The 22,500-nt window shown below is 21.2% G+C and overlaps 5 protein-coding genes across 5 annotated transcripts in view; 2 read left to right on the forward strand and 3 right to left on the reverse strand.

Moving 5' to 3' along the window:
- Window positions 1–394, forward strand: part of PF3D7_0214000 (T-complex protein 1 subunit theta) — a gene marked incomplete at both ends in the record, with an annotated part of 1,774 nt that extends 1,380 nt beyond the window's left edge. The window contains one exon of the mRNA XM_001349609.2: window positions 1–394. This exon is cut by the window's left edge and continues 1,232 nt beyond it. Coding sequence (XP_001349645.2) covers window positions 1–394 — 394 coding nt within the window.
- A 634-nt stretch (window positions 395–1,028) lies between these two features.
- Window positions 1,029–5,815, reverse strand: PF3D7_0214100 (protein transport protein SEC31; the record flags this gene model as incomplete). The annotated part of the gene is made up of 4 exons (XM_001349610.2): window positions 1,029–1,065; window positions 1,199–1,548; window positions 1,671–1,759; window positions 1,876–5,815. 4 exons carry the CDS (start codon window positions 5,813–5,815, stop codon window positions 1,029–1,031), a joined length of 4,416 nt encoding a protein of 1,471 aa, XP_001349646.2.
- Window positions 5,816–7,654: 1,839 nt separating this feature from the next.
- On the reverse strand, window positions 7,655–8,554 carry PF3D7_0214200 (ribosomal protein L13, mitochondrial; the record flags this gene model as incomplete). Its single annotated transcript, XM_001349611.1, has 2 exons — window positions 7,655–8,204; window positions 8,466–8,554. The coding sequence occupies 2 exons, from the start codon at window positions 8,552–8,554 to the stop codon at window positions 7,655–7,657; spliced, it is 639 nt and encodes a 212-aa protein (XP_001349647.1).
- A 2,607-nt stretch (window positions 8,555–11,161) lies between these two features.
- On the forward strand, window positions 11,162–18,664 carry PF3D7_0214300 (conserved Plasmodium protein, unknown function; the record flags this gene model as incomplete). Its single annotated transcript, XM_001349612.1, has 1 exon — window positions 11,162–18,664. One exon carries the CDS (start codon window positions 11,162–11,164, stop codon window positions 18,662–18,664), a length of 7,503 nt encoding a protein of 2,500 aa, XP_001349648.1.
- A 600-nt stretch (window positions 18,665–19,264) lies between these two features.
- On the reverse strand, window positions 19,265–21,551 carry PF3D7_0214400 (conserved protein, unknown function; the record flags this gene model as incomplete). The annotated part of the gene is made up of 3 exons (XM_001349613.1): window positions 19,265–19,339; window positions 19,619–19,738; window positions 19,887–21,551. 3 exons carry the CDS (start codon window positions 21,549–21,551, stop codon window positions 19,265–19,267), a joined length of 1,860 nt encoding a protein of 619 aa, XP_001349649.1.
- Window positions 21,552–22,500: the final 949 nt, after the last annotated feature.

Consider the following 22,500-nt stretch of genomic DNA (forward strand, 5'->3'; position numbering starts at 1 on the left):
AGAAATACAATTATGCTTAGCATTAAAAAAATATGCTAACCAACTTAAAGGAGTCGATAATTATTGTGTTAAAATATTTGCAGAAGCATTCTATATAATACCAAAAATCCTTGCACGTAATGCTGGTTATAATACTACAGATGTATTAAATGAACTTATAAACGAACATAATAAAGGTAATACACATTCCTGTATTAATATTAATAAAGACTCACATATCACGTCTGCTCAAAATAATCATATATATGATAATTATAATTGTAAAAAATATGCCATACATCTAGCTATGGAAGCTGTACAAACCATCCTAAAAATTGATCAAATTATTATGTCAAAACCTGCTGGAGGTCCAAAACCTCGTGACAAAAACCCTGACTATGACGAAGCCTTCTAAAATATAAAAAAAATATATAATTTTTACATCGAATTGGATATATCAATATATCATTATATCAATATATCAAGATATCAATATATCAAGATATCAATATATATTTTCATTCTGGTATCACACATTTATTTTCTAGTTTATATATAACCTATATATGGCTAGCATGGTCATATATATTAATACATATGTGCATTCTTATTCATTTTGTGCATACATATTTGTATATTCCTTTTTTTTTTTTTTTTTTTTTTTACTATATTAAAATGGAATCACCCTTCCACTTGTTTACCCTTTTACATCAAAAATATTAGGACGAATAAAAAAAAAAAAAAAAATATATATATATATATATATATAATTATATATTTTAAACATATGTTAAAAGTTTTATTGTATTTAATTTTTTATTTTATATATTTTTTTTATATCATTAATTTAAAAAAAAAAAAAAAAAAAAAAAAATCATTTTTCAATGATAAAACATATGAAAAAATATACACAACAATTAATATAAGGTTTTATAATAAATAAATAAATAATTATATATAAAAGTTTTTGGAAACAAAAAATTTTTAAAATTTAAAACATAAAAATAAAAAAAGCGTATAAAAAGGGAAATAACTCGTAAGGTTAAAAGTTAACATTTGGGTATTATATGTTTTACTCCCATAATCCTAAAAAAAAAAAAAAAAAAAAAAAAAAAAATATATATATACATATATATATAGTGAGAGAGAAACACACATACACGCATATATTCATATATATATATATATACATTGACACTTATTTTATATTTTTATTTACCATGCTTTATTGCTGCCGTCCCACAAGTTTCTACTTAGATCTACTATTATTTTATTGGTTGTTTTAAAATCATTAGCATTTATACAATTAACCAAATTTAACAGACTATCATTTATTTGTTCATTGAAGGCACCACAATCTAATTTTTCAAATAACTCGTATACCTTTGAAGACACATCATCAGCTTTTTTCTTTACAGATTCTTGACTCGTATAAATATTTAATAAATTGCTTATGGTTTTCTTGATATTTTCAATATGGTTTCTATTCATTAACACTCCGTTTTGTTCTTTGGTGGCTGTCTGTATTTTTTTATTTTCGTTGGCTGTAGATTGGGTGGTTGATCCCAGCTAAAATAAAATTAAAATAAAATAAAATAAAAATATATACACCCATACATATATATATATATATATATATATGCATGTATTAATCATATATTGTACTTATGAACATGTTCACAAATATGTACCTGTTGCGTTGTCGTTGGAATTGGCCAAGGAACGGGCATTCCCGGTGTCACCGTCAAAGCGCCTGCTATAGGGGATGTTGTACTGAGACCTATAAAATAATAAAAAAAAAAAAATTTTAAACATAAATATAAACATGTATATATATATATATATATATATATTTTTTTTTTAATATATATACATATATACTTATTAATTTTATACTTGATGGAGGGGGGGAACCAGTTGGTTGCATGCCATAATTCATTTGGCTAGTATTGTCCTGGAATCCACCAGGAACGTTTTTTTTCTGCATAGTATTGTTCATCGAAAACATAGATGACTGGTTAGTCATAGGATATACTGGTTGTTCCATACATTCTCTTTTGTTAAATTGATTATCATGTTGATAATTCAAATTTGCCGTTGAAGATATGGATTGATTTTTATTTCTTGGTGGAGATACAACATTTTGAATATCTGCAAAACTGGATCTAGTATTATTTAATTGGTTGGATGGCATAGGAGGTGTAACCACAGAAGAGGTAACATTTGGTGGGGGTGGCACAGCATTATTAGTAGTATGTGTCTTATTTATATTTCCATATGAATTCGAAGAAAACATTGGCGATGTTAGTTGTTTTTCAGGAATTATGGAGTTTTGTTGTACTTGTGAATTTAAATTATAATTAGGAAATTTTGGTAAAGATGGATATGTCGGATTCATGGTATTATTATTATTATTATTATTATTCATGTTTGGTACGGCTACATTTGTTTGGGACATATATGGAGGAGTTACATTATTTCCATGTGATATGTTTGTATTCATATTATTCATTGATGTTGGTATTACTGAATTAAGATTAGATGTTGGATAATTCTTTGTAGTAGTTGCGATGGATGATCTACTATTCATTGTATTGTTAATAATTTGTGTATGAAATTTGGTTGGTGGTACTGAAGGTGGTGGTTGTATGGAAGATGTGGAATTATTCATTTGTGTATTCATAGGTAACGGTGGAGGTATGACACTTTTAAAATTGGAATTCATCGTATTATTATTAATAATATTACTTGTTGATGTATACATTTTGTTTACATTACATTGATTGAATTGTTGCATTGGATGATGCATGGACGATAAAACCTTGTTATTATTATTATTATTATTATTATTACTACTACTATTAATATTAATATTATTATTATTATTATTATTATTATACATATTATTTTGATACACATTTGGTGATGGCTTTATATCAACTATTTGGAATGGTGATATAGGTGGTTTAATTTGTTGACACAATACATGATTTGCACTATTATATATACGATCTCTTAATATTAAACTTTCTATACTTTGATCATGTTGTATTAAACATAAAAAAGTCATGGCTGCTTTTAACCTACCAGAATTAGCCAATAATTCAGCATATTGACTAATTTTTTGATTCATAATAGAATTAAAATTTTCGTATTTTATAATCATTTTCAATATAGTCATTTTCTCAACAATATCTTGTAATACATTTAATAAGGATGTTTTTTTCGATGGCATATTATTCCAAATTTCCACGGTTTCTGAAAAGTTACAAGCACATAAATAACATATAGATGCTGCACGAATATCAAATTTTTCATTTTGTAATCTTTTTGCTAACATTTCACATAATGAATTAAAATTTGGGTTATTTATTGCATATGTACATAATATAGATAAAGCTTCTTCCCATGAATTTAAATCAACATTATTTATTAAATTTTCTAGCTTATCATCCAATACATAATTAATATTTTTTAAAAAATTGTCATTTTGCTTTTTTATATATATTGTTTTTGTTTTATGCCACAATTGTTCCCCACCAAATGAAGATAATAATAAAGCATCAGCCATTCTATTTTTATGTAAACATAATTCAACAGCTGTTTCAATATTACCTATTAATACACATTCTTTTATAATTGCTTCAATACCTAAATTCCAATTATTCGTATTATTTTTTTCATTTAAAATATGTTCAGAAACATGTTCTCCATTAATATTACTACCTTCATTTTTATTATGATCACCATTATCATTATTATCATCTGTTCCTAGTCCACTTTTTTTATTCTTTGTTTTATTTTCTTTTCCTTTAATGGACGAATTTAACAAGTGTTCATCATTTCCTGATATGTCTTCCTCATTTTGTTTTATCTTTTCATTTTCTGTTTTCTCACCTAATTCTCTAAAAAATTTCTCAGGATCTATATCAAAATTCCCATTAAAATTTTCTTCATTATGGTTTGTGTCTCCCAAAAGATTCTGTCCATTACTATACATTACATTTGTGCCTGTTCTATTATTAATATTATTATTATTGTTGTTCAACATTATATTTGGATTCATATTATCTTTTAATAAATAATTATTCATAAGATTTGGATCGTTATGTAATAATACATCATTCTGGTACATTTGATTTGTCGAATTATTATTATTATTATTATTATTATTTTCTTTTTCGTCGATTAAAGTTTTAAAAATAAATCCAGGTTGTTTACCAATAGTTTGCATAATTTTATCCACAATATTATTAATATCATGACCTAGATATTTTACTATATCACCTCTTTGAGATGTACATAATAATTGTAATATTTGCCATGTAAGTTTCTCATGATCATCATCACATTTGTTAATTTTAGATTCACAAAATTCTTTATAATTTCCACTTGTAATGTACTTTTCAAAATTATCTGCTTCTGATATAAGCTCCATATCTGTTGGATATATATGATATTTTATTAGGAATTTTTTTTGTGTACTTTTATTTTTTCCTTTGTTTGAATCGTATTCTCCATCACATGAGTTATCATTATTAAAGCTGTTAATGTTGTTCATGTTATTCACATTGTTCATGTTATTTACATTGCTCATGTTATTCGTGCTATTATCAAAGGTACATATTTTTCCTCCAAAACCTATACATATACCTGCTTCTTTCTTATAAAAGGTGGGTATATATTTACTCGTCATTTTATTACCATTATTTATAGAATTAATTTGTATGGTATCCATATTTGTCGAAGATGCAAATAAATCAGGTATATATGGAGACCACTTGGAGTAAATATTATTTGCTGAGTTATTGATTTCATTAAATATATCAAAATTATTATTATCTAGGTACCAACATTTGGTAACATCTTTTCCTGAAGATAATAATAAATTCGTATCTATAGGACTAAAGCATATATTATTTATACCTTTAGAATGTCCAATTATTTCCTTAATTGGATAATTTGAATTTCTTAGATCCCACAATTGTAAACAAGGATTTTTATCATCATCATATGAAATTAGAACTTGTGTAGGTTGATTAGATAACCATGATAAAGAAGATGTTTTTGTTCTGCTATGAGGATCTCTAAAACTAACAGCTGACTTTTTTATTTTTAAATCCCAGATAACCGTATTTCCATTATTAGATGATGTAGCTAAAATATGAGAAACTTTTTTGTTCCAATTCAAACATGTAATTTTTTGTAAATTATTTTTATCTAGATAAGGATCATAAGATGTTGGGGAATATAAATTTTCTATATCCGTAATAAATAATTGACCATCATTACCACCAGTGGCAATTAAATTATTTTTATGTCTATTATATTCTAAACAATTTATACCATTATCATGAATATTTGTTTTACTTAAAATAAAATTATCATAATTTCTATTGGTTTCAAATAAATTCTTTGCATTTAATAAAACAATATCACCATTTGTCAAACCACCAACAATAATACCTTTACTTAATTCTTCATTATTATTTATATCTACAAAATTATTACTATTCATCCATTCAAAACATGTTACATATTCATTCACACTATTATTATTATGGTTATTTTTATTATTTTTATTATTCTTTTTATTTCCTCCTTTTATTACATCATTATCATATTTTAAGGCATCTTCGAAATTATACTTATTTACTATCTCCAAATTTCTTATCTCACTATTCAAATTTATATCCAATAAATATATATAATTATTCAAACTATTATTATTAGAATATAACAAATTGTGTGAGTTGAAACATAACAAATAATTCTTGTATTCTTCAAATGGGCACCACTCAAAGTTTCCACTTATGTTAATACTTTTCAAAGCCATTGTGAAACATCAAGAAAAAGAAATAATAAAAAGAAAACGATATATAAATATATAAATATATACATATATTATATATATATATATATATATAATATACATATATATTTATTGGACTATTTTTATCAAACTTATATACAAAAAAAAAAAAAAATTTATATAATATTTATTTTATATATTATGAAATATATTTAAATAAAAAAAAATTTTTTTAAATGTATTTTTTTTTTTTATATACAAAATAATATATATATTGTTAACATATATATATATATATATATAATATTATATATATATATATATTATTTTGCATGTTTTTTTTTTTTTTTTATAAAATTATTATTATATATAAAAAATATATATAAAATAATATTATTATTTTAAAAACAATATGTTTATAAATATATATAAAATATATATAAATATATATAATATAACTTGCTTTTTTTAGTTTTTTTTTATAAATGTTATTTTTATTTTTACATAAAAAAATAAATAAAATAAAATAAATATTTTATTTATATAAACATATTTTTTATTTAATCCATCCATTCATAATATTTATTATACATATATATAAAATAATAATTATATTCTTTTATAAATTAATTATATGTTTTTTTTTATATATTGTTATGAATTTTATAAAATAATAAAAATAAAAATAAAACATTGCATATATATATATATATATATAATATATATATAATATATACATAATATATATAATGAAATATATATAAAATACATATATATATATATATATATATATATAAACATATTATTAATATATACATTTTGATATGTACTTTATACTTGGCATCTTAAAAAAAATATATTTTTGTTTACATGTTTTATGTTTTATGTTTTTTTTAGAATATATAAAATATGTAATAATAATATATATATATATATTATTTTTTGGGGTATTACAAATATTTTATCACATAATAAAAAAAAAAAATACTTATAATTTATTAGGCATCTGTTTTAATATTTAATATATATATATAATTATTTCTTCAATTAAATATAGTATAGAAGAAAAAGAAATTTTTTTTTATAATTATTATTTATAAAGATATTCCATATAAATATATTATTTTTTTATATATAGTATAATAATATAAATATATAAAAAATTGTAGTCACTTTATATATAATTATTAATACCTATAAATATATATAAATATATATATCATTAAACAGCCATTAAAATATTATTATATATGGACCCTAATTTGTTGTTCCTTTTTTATATTAAAATAAAATATATATATATAATTTTATCTCAAGATACTTTTTACTTTTGATAAAAGTAACCGTTGCATTGAATTTTTTTTTTTTTTTTTATTTATTCATTAAACAATATATATATATATATATATATATATATATTTATATATAATATACATTTGTGTGAGAATAAAATAAATTAGTGGAAGGGATATAATTTTAGTATATATTAACATTCTTTTCATACGATAATTAGATATTGTTTCTTCTTCATTTTGAAAGTGTTAAAAATGAGGGTACATATAAAATACAGTTCAACAACAAAAAAAAAAAAAAAAAAAAAAAAAAAAAAAATTATATTTATGATATATATATATATATATATATATGTGCATAATATGTTATATTAAAAAAGTGGACTAATGTGAAATTCCGAATGTTTATGTGCTGTGTTATGTTGAATTAAAATAATTCTGATATAACACTTTTTTTGAAGTTCATTTTTTTTATTTCTTCTATTTATAAAAAAAAAAAATACATAAAAATATATTTATATATATATATATATATATATATATTTATATAATGTAACACATATTGATATTGTTACAAAATGGTAAAGGTCTTTATATCTTGCTGCTCTTCCTTTTTGACTACATTTTTTTTGGGTACTACAACTTGTGGTATACCCCAATGTGGATGTAGGGCTCCTGGATATACATATAATTTTCTATAAAAGATTTGCCTAAGTCTGTTATTGGGTAGCATTCTCTTAACAGCTAGATTTAAAATCATGGATGGGTTTCTAGCAAAGACTGTTTTACATGATAAAATTTTATGACTTTTTGAATGACTTTTTCTTGGGAATTTATAAATTTTGGTATCCCATGTATGTCCATAAAACTTCACATGTATAGCATTTACAACAATAACACTACTACTATTAACTTTATTAGGATTGTAATCAACTCTATATTTTCCTTGTAATAATTTACTAATGCATGCAGCTAAACTTCCTACACTTTTATTTGTAGCGTCTATTACAAACCAGTTACCTTTCTCTTTATCAAAAACGCTTAAAGCACACTTTGAAATATGTTCTTCTGAAAAAATATCAACCTTGGGCATATTCTTCTTTAAAAATGGATAACTCTGCCTAAGGGGGGGGAGAAATAAAAATTAAAGCATTTACATAAAAGTGTACATATATATATAATATATATATATGTAATAATTATATTATATATATATATATATATATATTTTTTTTTTTTTTTTGAAGGAGACCTTATTTATAAATAAAACAGGGCACATGATTTCCCATATTTATATGGAATTAACATTATGATAATAAATATATGTTATATATATATATATATGTATACATTTGTATGTTTTATAATTTTTTATGATTTACCATTGTACATTTGAAAAAGGGTTAATGTGCTGTTCATGAAAAGATGCCTTGGGATATCCTCCTAATTTAATCAAGCTTCTTCTTATCATATTTCATCTTTTAAGAAGGTACCCATATGTCATATATCATATTATATTGTATATATATATATATATATATGTAAATAAAATGATAATTATTTTAATATGTTAAATTTTAATATCTAATTATTTTATTATATATTATGTATATATATATATATATATATATATTATATATGTTTTATATTTTATATAATATTCTCGTGAGTATATACTCATATAGTTTCCTAATATATTTATTATTAAGATGTGATATATACATTAATTTTTATGTATTAAATGGATGTTATTGTTACAAATTTATATATATATTTATATATATATATATATATATATATATATATATATATTTTTTTTTTAACACATTTATATATATAAATACTATAATCATTAAATTTTATTTACAAAATTTTGACCTCATTTCATTTTATATACTTATCATACATTCGCATATAAAGTCAAAGCCAAAAATATCAAAAAAAAAAAAAAAAAAAAAAAAAAAAAAAAAAATTATATATGTACTCCGGGACCTTTTTTGGTAAATTAAATAAATGCATATAATTGTTTTAAAAAAATATGCTCATGCAAAAAAAAAAAAAAAAAAAAAGAAAAAAAATATATATATATATATATATATATATATATGTATTCTTGACATTTTTGAAGGTCTACGTAAAGATTCTATATATAAATCTAGGTTTTTTTTTTTTTTTTTTCATCATATGAGGAAATATATATATATATATATTTATTTATTTTATTTTATTATTTTTTTTTTTTTTTTTTTTTTTATAGATATCTATATAACATATATATATATATATATATATATATATATATATATATATATATATATATATATATATGTATGTATATATGTATGTATATATGTATGTATATATGTATGTATATATGTATATATGTATGTATGCATGTATTATAATTTTATTTTATATTTTTAATATATATATATGCTATATTTCTATAGATGTGTATGGGGAATATATTTATATATGTAAATATTTAAATTTTTGATGTGTGTATAATGAAAGCTATAATAATATTATATATATTATATTTTCCATATTTCTTATATATATTAAATAATAGTAATTAATTTAAATATCATGAAATGTTTATAAAAACGCGTGACCACATTTTTGTCAGTTTCCTATTTCTTTTCTACAATTTGGTACAAGAAAAAAAAAAAAAAAAGTATCCATAGACATTTTTTAATATAAAAGGATCAAATTTTTTTTTTTTTTTTTTTTTTTGCATATTATATAATAATATATTTAAAAAAAAAAAAAAAAATTAATTAAATATTAAAAAATTATTTTTTAAAAAGAATATTAATATTTTATTTTTATTTTAAAAATAATTTTTATATTCATAAAATACAAAAAACAAAGATAAAAAAAAAAGAAAAAAAACTTATTTCTATAAACATTTTATATCTTTTATTTCTTTCATATCATTTTTTCTTTATTTGATTTTTTTATGAATTAAGAAAAATCAAAAATATATATGAAAATAATAAAGTATCTTTATTTTCTTTTGAATAGATAAATATGTTGAAACTTAAGCCTTTATAAGAACATACATATATATATGTATATATGTGTATATGTTTATATTATGTTATATTTGTATTTATGTATAAATGTATATAAGTATATATGTTTATATTATATTATATTTGTATTTATGTATAAATGTATATAAGTATATATGTTTATATTATGTTATATTTGTATTTATGTATATATCTATATATATATGTATATATGTTTATATTATATTATATTTGTATTTATGTATATATATATATATATATATATATATATATATATATGTATATATATATATTCTTTTATTATATGATATTATATATCAAGTTAATTGATAAACATAAAAATAAAAAAAAATTATATATGCTATATTATATATATTGATATATATATATATATAATATTTAAAAAAATAAAAATAAAAAAAACATAGAAAAAAGGAAAATTAAAAAAAAAAAAAAAAAAAAAAACATAGAAAAAAGGAAAATTAAAAAAATTTTAAAAAAAACATAGAAAAAATTAAAAAAAAAAAAAAAAAAACATAGAAAAAAGGAAAAATAAAAAATTCATATTAAAAATATTATATAATATATGATATATTTTTTTACATTACCTTTTTCTTCAATATATTCTTACACACTTAAAAAAAAAAATAAAATACGCTGTCGTATTTTTTTTTTTAAATAAGTTGTTTCACATAATATATATAAACAGAAATATAACATATATATATATATATATATATAAGAGGTAGATATATATACAAATGTATATTTATATATATTATTTTTTGCTGGTATATATGGATTAGCAACTAGATTAAACAAATCCGATTAAATAATAACAAATTAAAAAATCCATAGTGCACTACGATAGGTTCCGATTACAAAAAAAAAAAAAAAAAAAAAATACTAAAATACAAAAAAATATAAAAATACTAAAATACAAAAAAATATAAAAATAAACAAAAAATTAAAAAAAAATTAAAAAAAAATTAAAAAAAAAATTAAAAAAAAATTAAAAAAAAATTGAAAAAAAATTAAATATGGATAGTAATATAAACATTAATTATGATAATTATGGTCCCCAGAACCATAATCCGTTGTCCGTAGAAGAATACACATTAAGAAGTAGGGGCAATATAGATGAACCTGGAGTGTTATCAAATATGAATAGTGTATCTAATATTTCTACCTCTACTAATAATATAGGAACAAACACAATGAATTTTAATAATTCAAAAGGTTTTATTATTAATCCATTTAATGAAAATTATAAAAAAAATAATATATGTACTTATTTAGATCATGAAAGTACAAATATTAATGGAGGGGTAAATCAGTATGACAATCACATGGATCAGATGAATCAGATGAATCAGACGAATCAGATGAATCAGATGAATCAGATGAATCAGACGAATCAGATGAATCAGATGAATCAGATGAATCAGATGAATCAGACGAATCAGATGAATCAGACGAATCAGATGAATCAAACGAATCAGATGAATCAGACGAATCAGATGAATCAGACGAATCAGATGAATCAGATGAATATTCAACATCAAAGAAATAGTGTAAATGCTCCTAACATTTATATTCAAAATTTTGATCAAAATTGTGATATATATTATAATAACAACGGGAAATCAAACGGCAATTTAAATGTTCAACAGTCTGACAACGCTCATAACCCTTTGATTTATGATATATCCGAATTATACAATCGAGAAAAAAATGAAGAACAAAAAACAATATTTAGAGATGAATACAGCAACAGAACTATAATAAAAGCATTAATAAATAAAATAACTAATACCCCTATGATAAATAATAGTGTTAAAAATATAGAAGATACTAATAGCTCATATAATACAGATGAAAATGTTTATAATGTATGCTCTATGGATGAATACACAACAAATAAATATATATCCAAAAATTATAATGAAAATGACCAAGTAATAGTACAAGGAAATAATACTGTACCAGAAAATGACAATAATGAAATATATAAGAAAGAAAATTTATCCATATTTCAAGATTCATTAAAGGATAATATTGTGGAATACAATGCATATCATGATTCAAGACATCATAAACCAATCGATGAACAAGTAGCACATTATATAAATAATTATTACACAAATAATAATAATGATCCATATAATAGAAATAGTACAAATAATAATGGCATTGCAGAAAATAACATAAATGTTAACAGTGCTTTTAATCAGTATAAAGAAAATAAACAATATTATGATTTATTGAATACATTTACAGGAAATATAATGGAAAGAAAAAACATTATGATGCAAAATGTGGATTATAATGAAAGAATCAATGGTAATTCTATTAATATACAAGGATCTAATAACCAACAAATGAATGATCAATTGGTGGACAATAATAATGTAAATATGTGCCTTATGCAGGGTCCCTATATTAATAATCACAATATGAAAAATTTTTATATGGGTAGCAACTATGGGGGAAATAATAATATGGTTCATAATATTATGGGTACTAATAATATGGTTCATAATAATATGGTTCATAATAATATGGGTACTAATAATATGGGTACTAATAATATGGGTAATAATAATATAGGTACTAATAATATGGGTAATAATAATATGGGTAATAATAATATAGGTACTAATAATATGGTTCATAATAATATGGGTAATAATAATATAGGTACTAATAATATGGTTCATAATAATATGGGTAATAATTATATGGGTAATAATTATATGGGTAATAATTATATGGGTAATAATTATATGGGTAATAATTATATGGTTCATAATAATATGAGTACTAATAATATGGGTAATAATTATATGGGTAATGATAATATGCGAAATAATAATATGGGTACTAATAATATGGGTACTAATAATATGGGTACTAATAATATGGGTACTAATAATATGGGTACTAATAATATGGGTACTAATAATATGGGTACTAATAATATGGGTAATAATAATATGGGTAATAATTATATAGGTAATGATAATATGCGAAATAATCATATTATCGATTATATAATCAATTATATGGTCAATAATATGGTCAATAATATGGTCAATACTATGGTCAATAATATGGTCAATAATATGGTCAATTATATGGTCAATAATATGGTCAATAATATGGTCAACAATATGGGCAACAATATGGGCAATCATAATATGATAAATCATATGGGTAATGATCGCATAGGTAATTATAATATGGGTAATAATTTGAATAGTAATAATTATATGGTAAATAATTATTCTAATAATACATATGGGAATAATAACAATGATGTTAATAGAAATATGAATTACAATTATGCTGGTTATAATCATATGTATGCTAGATGTCTAAATAATAATAATATGAATAATACTCCGCAATACATAATACCGGATAATAAAAACAAAATTTCCGCTGTACATCCTTTTACAAAAGAAACAAATACAGGCATCATATTAAATAATGCATCTCAGGATTATACATTATCTAGAAGTTTAGGATATAATTTAAATTTCTCTATGATTCAAAGCGAAAATGATTTTAATTCTACTCCTTCAAATATAGAACCTGTAAATAATCAACCTTTAAATGTCGAACCTGCAATTTTTGAAGCTGTAAATCTTGAATTGTTCGATGCAGAATCTTTAAATGATCAATATGTATGTGATGAAAATTCAAACACAGATGTCATAAAATCGAAACCTTTAGTTGATAATCCTTTAGATGATGAACATATATATAGTGAACATCTGAATAATAGAATTTTAAACGACGAAACTTTACCTTCAGCGCAATTAAATGTTGAAACGTTGTATGGTGAACATGAATATAATGAACAAAGGATGAATGAACAAAGGATAAATGAACAAAGGATGAATGAGCAAAGGATGAATGAACAATCGATTAATGAAGATTATACAAGTGAAGATTATACAAGTGAAGAATATACAGATGAAGATTATACAAATATAAAATATATATATGCAGAATATATAAATGGACAATATATAAATGGACAATATATAAATGGACAATATATAAATGGACAATATATAAATGAACAATATACAAGTGAAGAATATACAAGTGAAGAATATACAAGTGAAGGATATACAAATGAAGGATATACAAATGAACAATATATAAATGGACAATATATAAATGGACAATATATAAATGGACAATCGATAGAGGATCAATCGACAAATGATCAATCGATAGAGGATCAATCGACAAATGATCAATCGATAGAGGATCAATCGACAAATGATCAATCGATAGAGGATCAATCGACAAATGATCAATCTATAAATGAACAATCGACAAATGATCAACCTCCAAATGAACAACCTCCAAATGAACAACCTCCAAATGAAGAATCGACAGAGGATCAATGTTTAATTGATAAAAATGTACGTAATGAACAATTAAGTGATGCAACTTTAAATAGATATTTTTTAGAATGTAGTCAGAGAAATACTGAATCTTTATGTAATGAATCTTTAAGTGATCCATATATGAATAATGATAATTCACATTCTCAATATTCAAATTCTTATGAAACAGAAAACGATAATTTAAGTTCTGAAAATCCAAATGTAGATGATCTAAGTGGTCACATTCAAAATAATGATAATTCATTTAATTCCTCTTCAAGTAATGTCCCTTTAAATGTTAATCCTACAAATATTGAAAATTCAAATATTCTTCCTTTAAGTATAGAAGGAACAAATAGTGCACACTTAAATTTTGGTCGTTCTTATTCTGATCCATTTCCTTTTCATAGTCCCAATACATCCATTTTAGAATTTTGTTGTTCACGATATTTCTCTTCAAACTTTCCTTTTGAAAAGACAATGATACAAAATGAACAAGTTCAAGAAAGTCTTTATATCTCCAATAATTTTATAAAAGCAAATCATGTAGAACGCATAAAAATTACACACATAGATACTTTTACTTCTAATAATCTATTAGTTAAAAATGAAATCACAGACAAAGAAATCAGTGAAAACAAAAATGAAAAAATTATTGAAAATGAAAAAATTATTGAAAACGAAAAAGTAGTTAAAAATGAAAATATGGTTAAAAACGAAAAAGTAGTTAAAAATAAAAATGTGGTTAAAAATGAAAATGTTGTTGAAAAAAATTCACGTTTTATTAAAAAAGAACATAACATAAGCATGCTAAATGTGCCGAACTATTATGAAAATAATACAAGGGGAAAGGATATAACAAATAATAACAATATATCAGGAGATCCATTAGTTAATGGAATTTCTACATTGTCTTATAAACCTTATAGTACTTATAACTGCATTTCCAATATAATAGAAGAAGAAAAAGAAATAAAAAAATTTGTAAACAAAAAAAAAAATTCTCTTAATCATATAAATAGAAATGAAAAAATATATATAGGTGATAATAAGAAGAATTACATTATTGAAAATATTTGTAAATGTTTTCATTTTCATTCATTAGGATTAAATGGTGGTCTACCAGAAATAAATGTTAATAAAGATAAAAATTTATATAATAACCTACATATTACAAATTGTTTATTATTTAAAAAAGAGACAACCGAAGAAGTTTTGAAAAAATTTTTGCCGAATAACGAAATAAATATCATGTCATATTATTATAACCATATCTTATATCGTTTAAGAATGAAGAACAAATATGAAGACATAATACATGATAAACTACACGTATATCATAAATTAAAAGAATTAATAAAATATCAATATAAAGAATATTTACTACATAAAACAGTGTACCCTAGAAATATATGTAGAAATGAACATATGAATCAAAAAGATAATTGCACGAAAGATATATATATAAATGAGGATAATAATAAAACAGAATTAAACATTGAAAAAATATCAAAAGAAAATAATGAAGAAAATAAAAATACTTATATGAATACTACATCTTATAAAGAATTACTTGGAAATTATATAAACTTTTTGGATACATTTAATTTATATGATAATATATATAGCAAAGAAAAATATGAAACAGATGAAAATGATCTCATTCTTAATAATAAGGAACCTAGTATTTCTTACAATTTTAATAGTAATTATAATAATGATTTACTAAAATCGGATAATGTATATGAATATATATATAAAGATATTTACTATGATAGTTATTATGATAAAAATACTTATATATACTATGATAATAAATATACGTTTCATAAAACAAATAGCTTTATTAACGATGAAAACGGTTGCTACCATCTTTTAACTTATCCATTAGAAGATGAAATAGAAAATATGAATTATTATGAAAAAAAAAAGGGACACAAAAGAAAAATAGCACATAATAAAGATATGAACGTTAATTTAAAAAGAAAAAAAATTAAATATGAAAATGAAAATATTATTTCTGATAAGTTAAATGTTATGAATACAGAATATAATTATATTCATAAACATGATGAAAAAGAAAAAGGGTCATGTATACTTAATAAAGATAATAAGAATCATAATAAATTATTATTAAAAGACAAAAAGATTTATAATGTTAAAAAAAAATGGGAAAGAATGTTACCTATATCAAAACGTAAAAAGTTATCTACACAAATACGTATAAATAAAATAAAAAAAAACATGCAAAAATCATGCAAAATATTAAACATTAAATATAAGGATGTAATATATTCGGAATTTTTTAGGTTGTCATCCAAGAGGAAAAAAAATTGTAATGAATTATTAAATGGAGAGAAGCATGTGGAAAAAAATAAAACAAATGCTTTGTTGAACGGAGGGCATACTTTCGTAGAAGACCAAAAGAAGGGGAAGGAATATAAGAAAGAGGAAAGGGAACATATCGTACAAGGGGAAATAAAAGAGAAAGAAAAATATACATTGGGAGGTAGAGAAAGAGGTTCACGTAGAAGTAAAGAAAGTGATTCATTTAGAGGTAGAGAAAGGGGTTCACGTAGAAGTAAAGAAGTAGATACATTAAAAGGTAGAGAACGAGATTCATTAAAAGGTAAAGAAAGAGATTCATTAAAAGGTAGAGAACGAGATTCATTAAAAGGTAAAGAAAGAGATTCTTTTAGAGGTAAAGAAAGAGATTCTTTTAGAGGTAAAGAAAGAGAAACATTAAAAGGTAGAGAACGAGATTCATTAAAAGGTAGAGAACGAGATTCATTAAAAGGTAGAGAAAGAGGTTCTTTTAGAGGTAAAGAAAGAGATTCTTTTAGAGGTAAAGAAAGAGATTCTTTTAGAGGTAAAGAAAGAGATTCTTTTAGAGGTAGAAAAAGAGATACATTTAGAAGCAGAGACAGGGGTTCATTTAGAAATAAAACAGGAGATGTATATAAAAGTCGAGATATAAATTTATATAAAGAAGAAAACAATAAAAAAAAAGACCATTATTATGTAGATAAATATCATTATATAAATAAATATTACCCAGAAAAATATTCCAGAAAATTTAATTATAACCATTCGAGTGGTTCTTATCATAATGCACAAAAATATGATTCCTTAAGGTATGAACAAAAAGAGAAACCATATAAGATTACAGAAAATAATAAGAAAAATGAGGGAAACGAAATATTAAAAAAATACTCAATAGAAAATGAAGAAAAAAATAATTATGATAAAGAACAAAATGAAAATTGTATATTAGATAAGGATACTCAATGTAATGTAAATACAAAGGAGAAAAATAATTTAGATAATAAAAAATCATTTCCATCTAATATAAAAGTTAAGCTGGAAGAAGAAGAAAAAAGCGATGACAAAAGGGATGATAAAAAGAATGACAATACAAGGGAGAAAAATAATTTAGATAATAAAAAATCATTTCCATCTAATATAAAAGTTAAGCTGGAAGAAGAAGAAAAAAGCGATGACAAAAGGGATGATAAAAAGAATGACAATACAAGGGAGAAAAATAATTTAGATAATAAAAAATCATTTCCATCTAATATAAAAGTTAAGCTGGAAGAAGAAGAAAAAAGCGATGACAAAAGGGATGATAAAAAGAATGACAATACAAGGGAGAAAAATAATTTAGATAATAAAAAATCATTTCCATCTAATATAAAAGTTAAGCGGGAAAAAGAAGAAAAAAGCGATGAAATGAAGGATGACAAAAAGGATGATAAAAAGAATGAAAATACAAGGGAGAAAAATAATTTAGATAATAAAAAATTATTTCCATCTAATATAAAAGTTAAGCTGGAAAAAGAAGAAAAAAGCGATGAAATGAAGGATGACAAAAAGGATGACAAAAAGGATAATAAAAAGGATCATAAAAAGAATGACAAAAAGATTGACAAAAAGATTGACAAAAAGATTGACAAAAAGAATGACAAAAAGAATGATAAAAAGAATAACAAAAAGAATAATAAAAAGGTTGAAAAGAAAAATGAAATAAAGAATGATAAAAAGAATAACAAAAAGAATAATAAAAAGGTTGCAAAGAAGAATGAAATAAAGAATGAAATAAAAGATGAAATAAAGGATGAAAATAAAAAATGTATATAAGGATAAAAAAAAAAAGAAGGAAACATTTGACCAAAAATATGACAAAACAAAAAAAAATTTAATATGAAAAAAAATGAATACTATAAAGATAAGAACTTTTAAGAAAATTTATTACATCGTAATAATATAAAATTAAAAAAATAAGATATATATATATATATATATATATATATATATATATATATATTTTAATATCCTGCTTTTTTAATATTACAGTTATAGGCTATGCCATGTATTAATATTTTACATATATATATTTTTACACATATTAAATATTTTTTATACACACATTTCTTATTTAACTTTATCATGTTGATATATTATACATATGGATGATAACCATATGAAATATTAAAAATATATATTTATATATGTATATATAATATAGTATATTTATTCAACATGAACAATAAAAAAAAAAAAAAAAGAAAAAAACATATTAAAAATAATGCAAAAAAAAAAATAATTAATGCGTTCAAATAATAAATAAAAATCAACGAATGAAATAAAAAAAAAAAAAAAAAAAAAAAAAAAAACATACACTATAATGATATAACAACACACATGTATGTATTATTATATAATAGGATAAATTGTTCTTCAGAGTTTAATATATTTCACATTATCTCTTATGTCGAAAGGGTTAATATTCTTGTCCATTAACTTTTTCTCATGCTAAAAAAAAAAAATAAGAACAAAAAAAATAAATAAATAAATAAGAACAAAAAAAAAAAAAATAAATAAGAACAAAAAAAATAAAAAATAAATAAGAACAAAAAAAATAAAAAATAAATAAGAACAATAAAAATACATAAAAACAATAAATAATAAAAGATAAAACAAAACGAATATGAAATATACACATATTATCTTTATATAATAATAATATATAAATATATTATTTCTGATCACAAACGTTTATATAAATATTGAAGTTATAATAAATTTTCTAACCTTCATTAGTAGAGAGTTTTCTTTTTTCAATTTTCTATTTAGCCGTTGTGCCTCCTTAACAGCTTTTTTCCTTTCCTTTTTTTCTTCTAACGTTTCGTTTTTATCCCTGGTAGTTTTTATCTACATGGAAAAATAAATAAATATAAATAAATAAACATATACATATAAACATATAAACATATACATATAAACATATAAACATATACATATAAACATATAAACATATACATATATATATTAATGCTCGTGTCCCTTTTTATGTGTTTACCTTCTCTAATATCATATAACGCTCCAATTTGATGTCCTCGTTTTTATTTTTATTTTTATTTTTAGTTTCATTTTCATTTTTTTTTTGTGAATTGAGTAAAAGGGGGGTTGGTTTAATTTGTTTGGGAATAATTAGTTTATATGGATGGTTAGTTGTATTTGTTTTTGTTGTTAAGATTGTTTCACAATCATAACTTAAGGATGAAGAAGAATGTTCTAGGTTTTCGGAATAGGAATCTTCATCATCATAATAATGACCTCCTCCTTCATATTTTTGTTGTTCTTCTTCATTTTCATTTTCGTTTGCATTTACATTTACATTTTCAACATTTTTATCGTTTCCTTTTGATGAATATCTTGTTTGATTTCTTATTTCTTCATTTTGTAAATTTACAATTTGCATAATTTTTTTCTTGTCTTCATCATTTATATTAACAATAATATCATCAAGTTTCAATTTCACATTTTTCCCTTTTTTTTTTTTTTTAATAATTTTTTTTATATCATTCACAGGGTTCAAATTATTTCTCCATTGATATTCAACGAGATCACTAAATTTTATGCTGTCCATATTATTTTCATATGTTCCTTTTTCGTCATAATTTTTTGTTGAAATATCTTGATTATTGTGCAAACCTATGTCGTTTAATTTATCATCAAAAATAATTTGATCCTCATTAATGTTGTTATGTTTATTATAATTTTTATTTATATGGTTATCAGTATCGCTATCTGTACTAAATATATCATCACTATTTATCTTATCATATATCTTATCATATATCTTATGATTTATCTTATCATTTATGTTATCATTTATGTTATCATTTATGTTATCATTTATATTATCCATGTTAACCATATCTTCTGCATCATCCATATAATCATTACTGGGTATATATAAAAATGGCTGTACGTTACCCCAAATTAATTTTTTATCAACCTTTAATTCTCCTACTTCTTCTACATTTTGAGCTTCACATACAAAATTATCATTTAATTCTTCATAATTATCCATATCAAATGTTTTAAACAATTCCTTTTCTTCTTCATTATTTGGCTGTATTTCAAAAAAATTTTGTTCACTTTTATTTTTTATTTCTATAAAATTTTTACTTATTGGTTTTAAATGTTGTTCATAATCATATCCATCATTTGGAAAATAACAATCTCCATCTAAATATGACAATTCATTTTTTTTGTCATTATTATTTATTTTTTTTTTTTTATTTTTTTTTTTTTTTTTGTCATTTTCTTTACTATTGCTTCCATTTTGATCTTCTTCTTTTATTTCCTTCTTTATATTATCATTCATATGTATTATATTATCATGGATAAAAATATCTTGTTTTTTCCTTTCTTTTGTTTTTTCACATGATTTGTTTTCTTCATTTAACATATCATTATTCTTCATAGTACACTTTTTGCTTCTACCCATAATTTCTTTTACTAAAATTTTTTTCTCACTTTCACTTAATTTTTCTTTAATACCAAAATCTAAAGGATTGAAATGTCTTAGCATCTCTTGTAATTCTTCTTCCTCATAACTATTCTCATTTTCTTCTCTTTTGAAAAAAAAAGGACTCTCTACATACTCGTGTTTTTCATTCAGGTCTGCATTTTCGTATGTAACATCATTCTTAAACGTAACCTTTTTTTTGTTCATATTTTGATTATTCAGTGTATAAATATATATATATATATATATAATATATATATATGGAAATTCTTTTAAATAAAAAAAAAAAAAAATATATATATATATGAATAAATAAATAAATATATATATATACATATATATATATATATATATAACATATATGTGGTAAGATCACCCCGTTAAAAATTAGAAGAAAACATATTAAAATGATTATGCAACAAATTCAATATAAACAAAAAAATATTTATATTTTTTTCACTTTTATATGGTATGTTAAAATAAAACTTAATTTTTTCAGTCTGGAAATATAATAACATACATTTCTTTTAAACCTACATTTGTAAAATGATATATTATATATATATTATATTATATTATATACATATATATATATATATATATATATTTTTTTTTTTAAGTGAGAATTTTATTTTATGATAAAAAAAAATTTATGAATATATGAATTTTATCCTTTTACTTAAAGCAAACCGTTCTATTAATTAATATATATTATAAAATTTTATTTTATCTTCAGCGACAAAAAAAAATTTCAACATCATTAAAATTAATATAATATATATAAATATGTAAAAAAAAACTAAAAAGAAAAAAAAAAAAAAAAAAAAAAAGAAATATATAGAATAATATATAGGAATAATATATGAATAATATATAAGTAATATATGAATAATATATTTATAATATATGAATAATATATGAGTAATATATGAATAATATATGAATAATATATTTATAATATATGCATAATAACTGTACACAAATTGGGGTTGATAATTATTTTGAACCCTTATATTTTAAAAATTGATAAGATAAAAATATAATATATTTATATATATATATTGTATCAAAATAAATAAAATTTATATATACATATATATATATATTTGTAAAATATTATTTATTTGGATATATTTATTATGGCAAAAAATGGTGA

The sequence above is a fragment of the Plasmodium falciparum genome (genome assembly GCF_000002765.6).
Source record: "Plasmodium falciparum 3D7 genome assembly, chromosome: 2".
NCBI lineage: Eukaryota > Apicomplexa > Aconoidasida > Haemosporida > Plasmodiidae > Plasmodium > Plasmodium falciparum.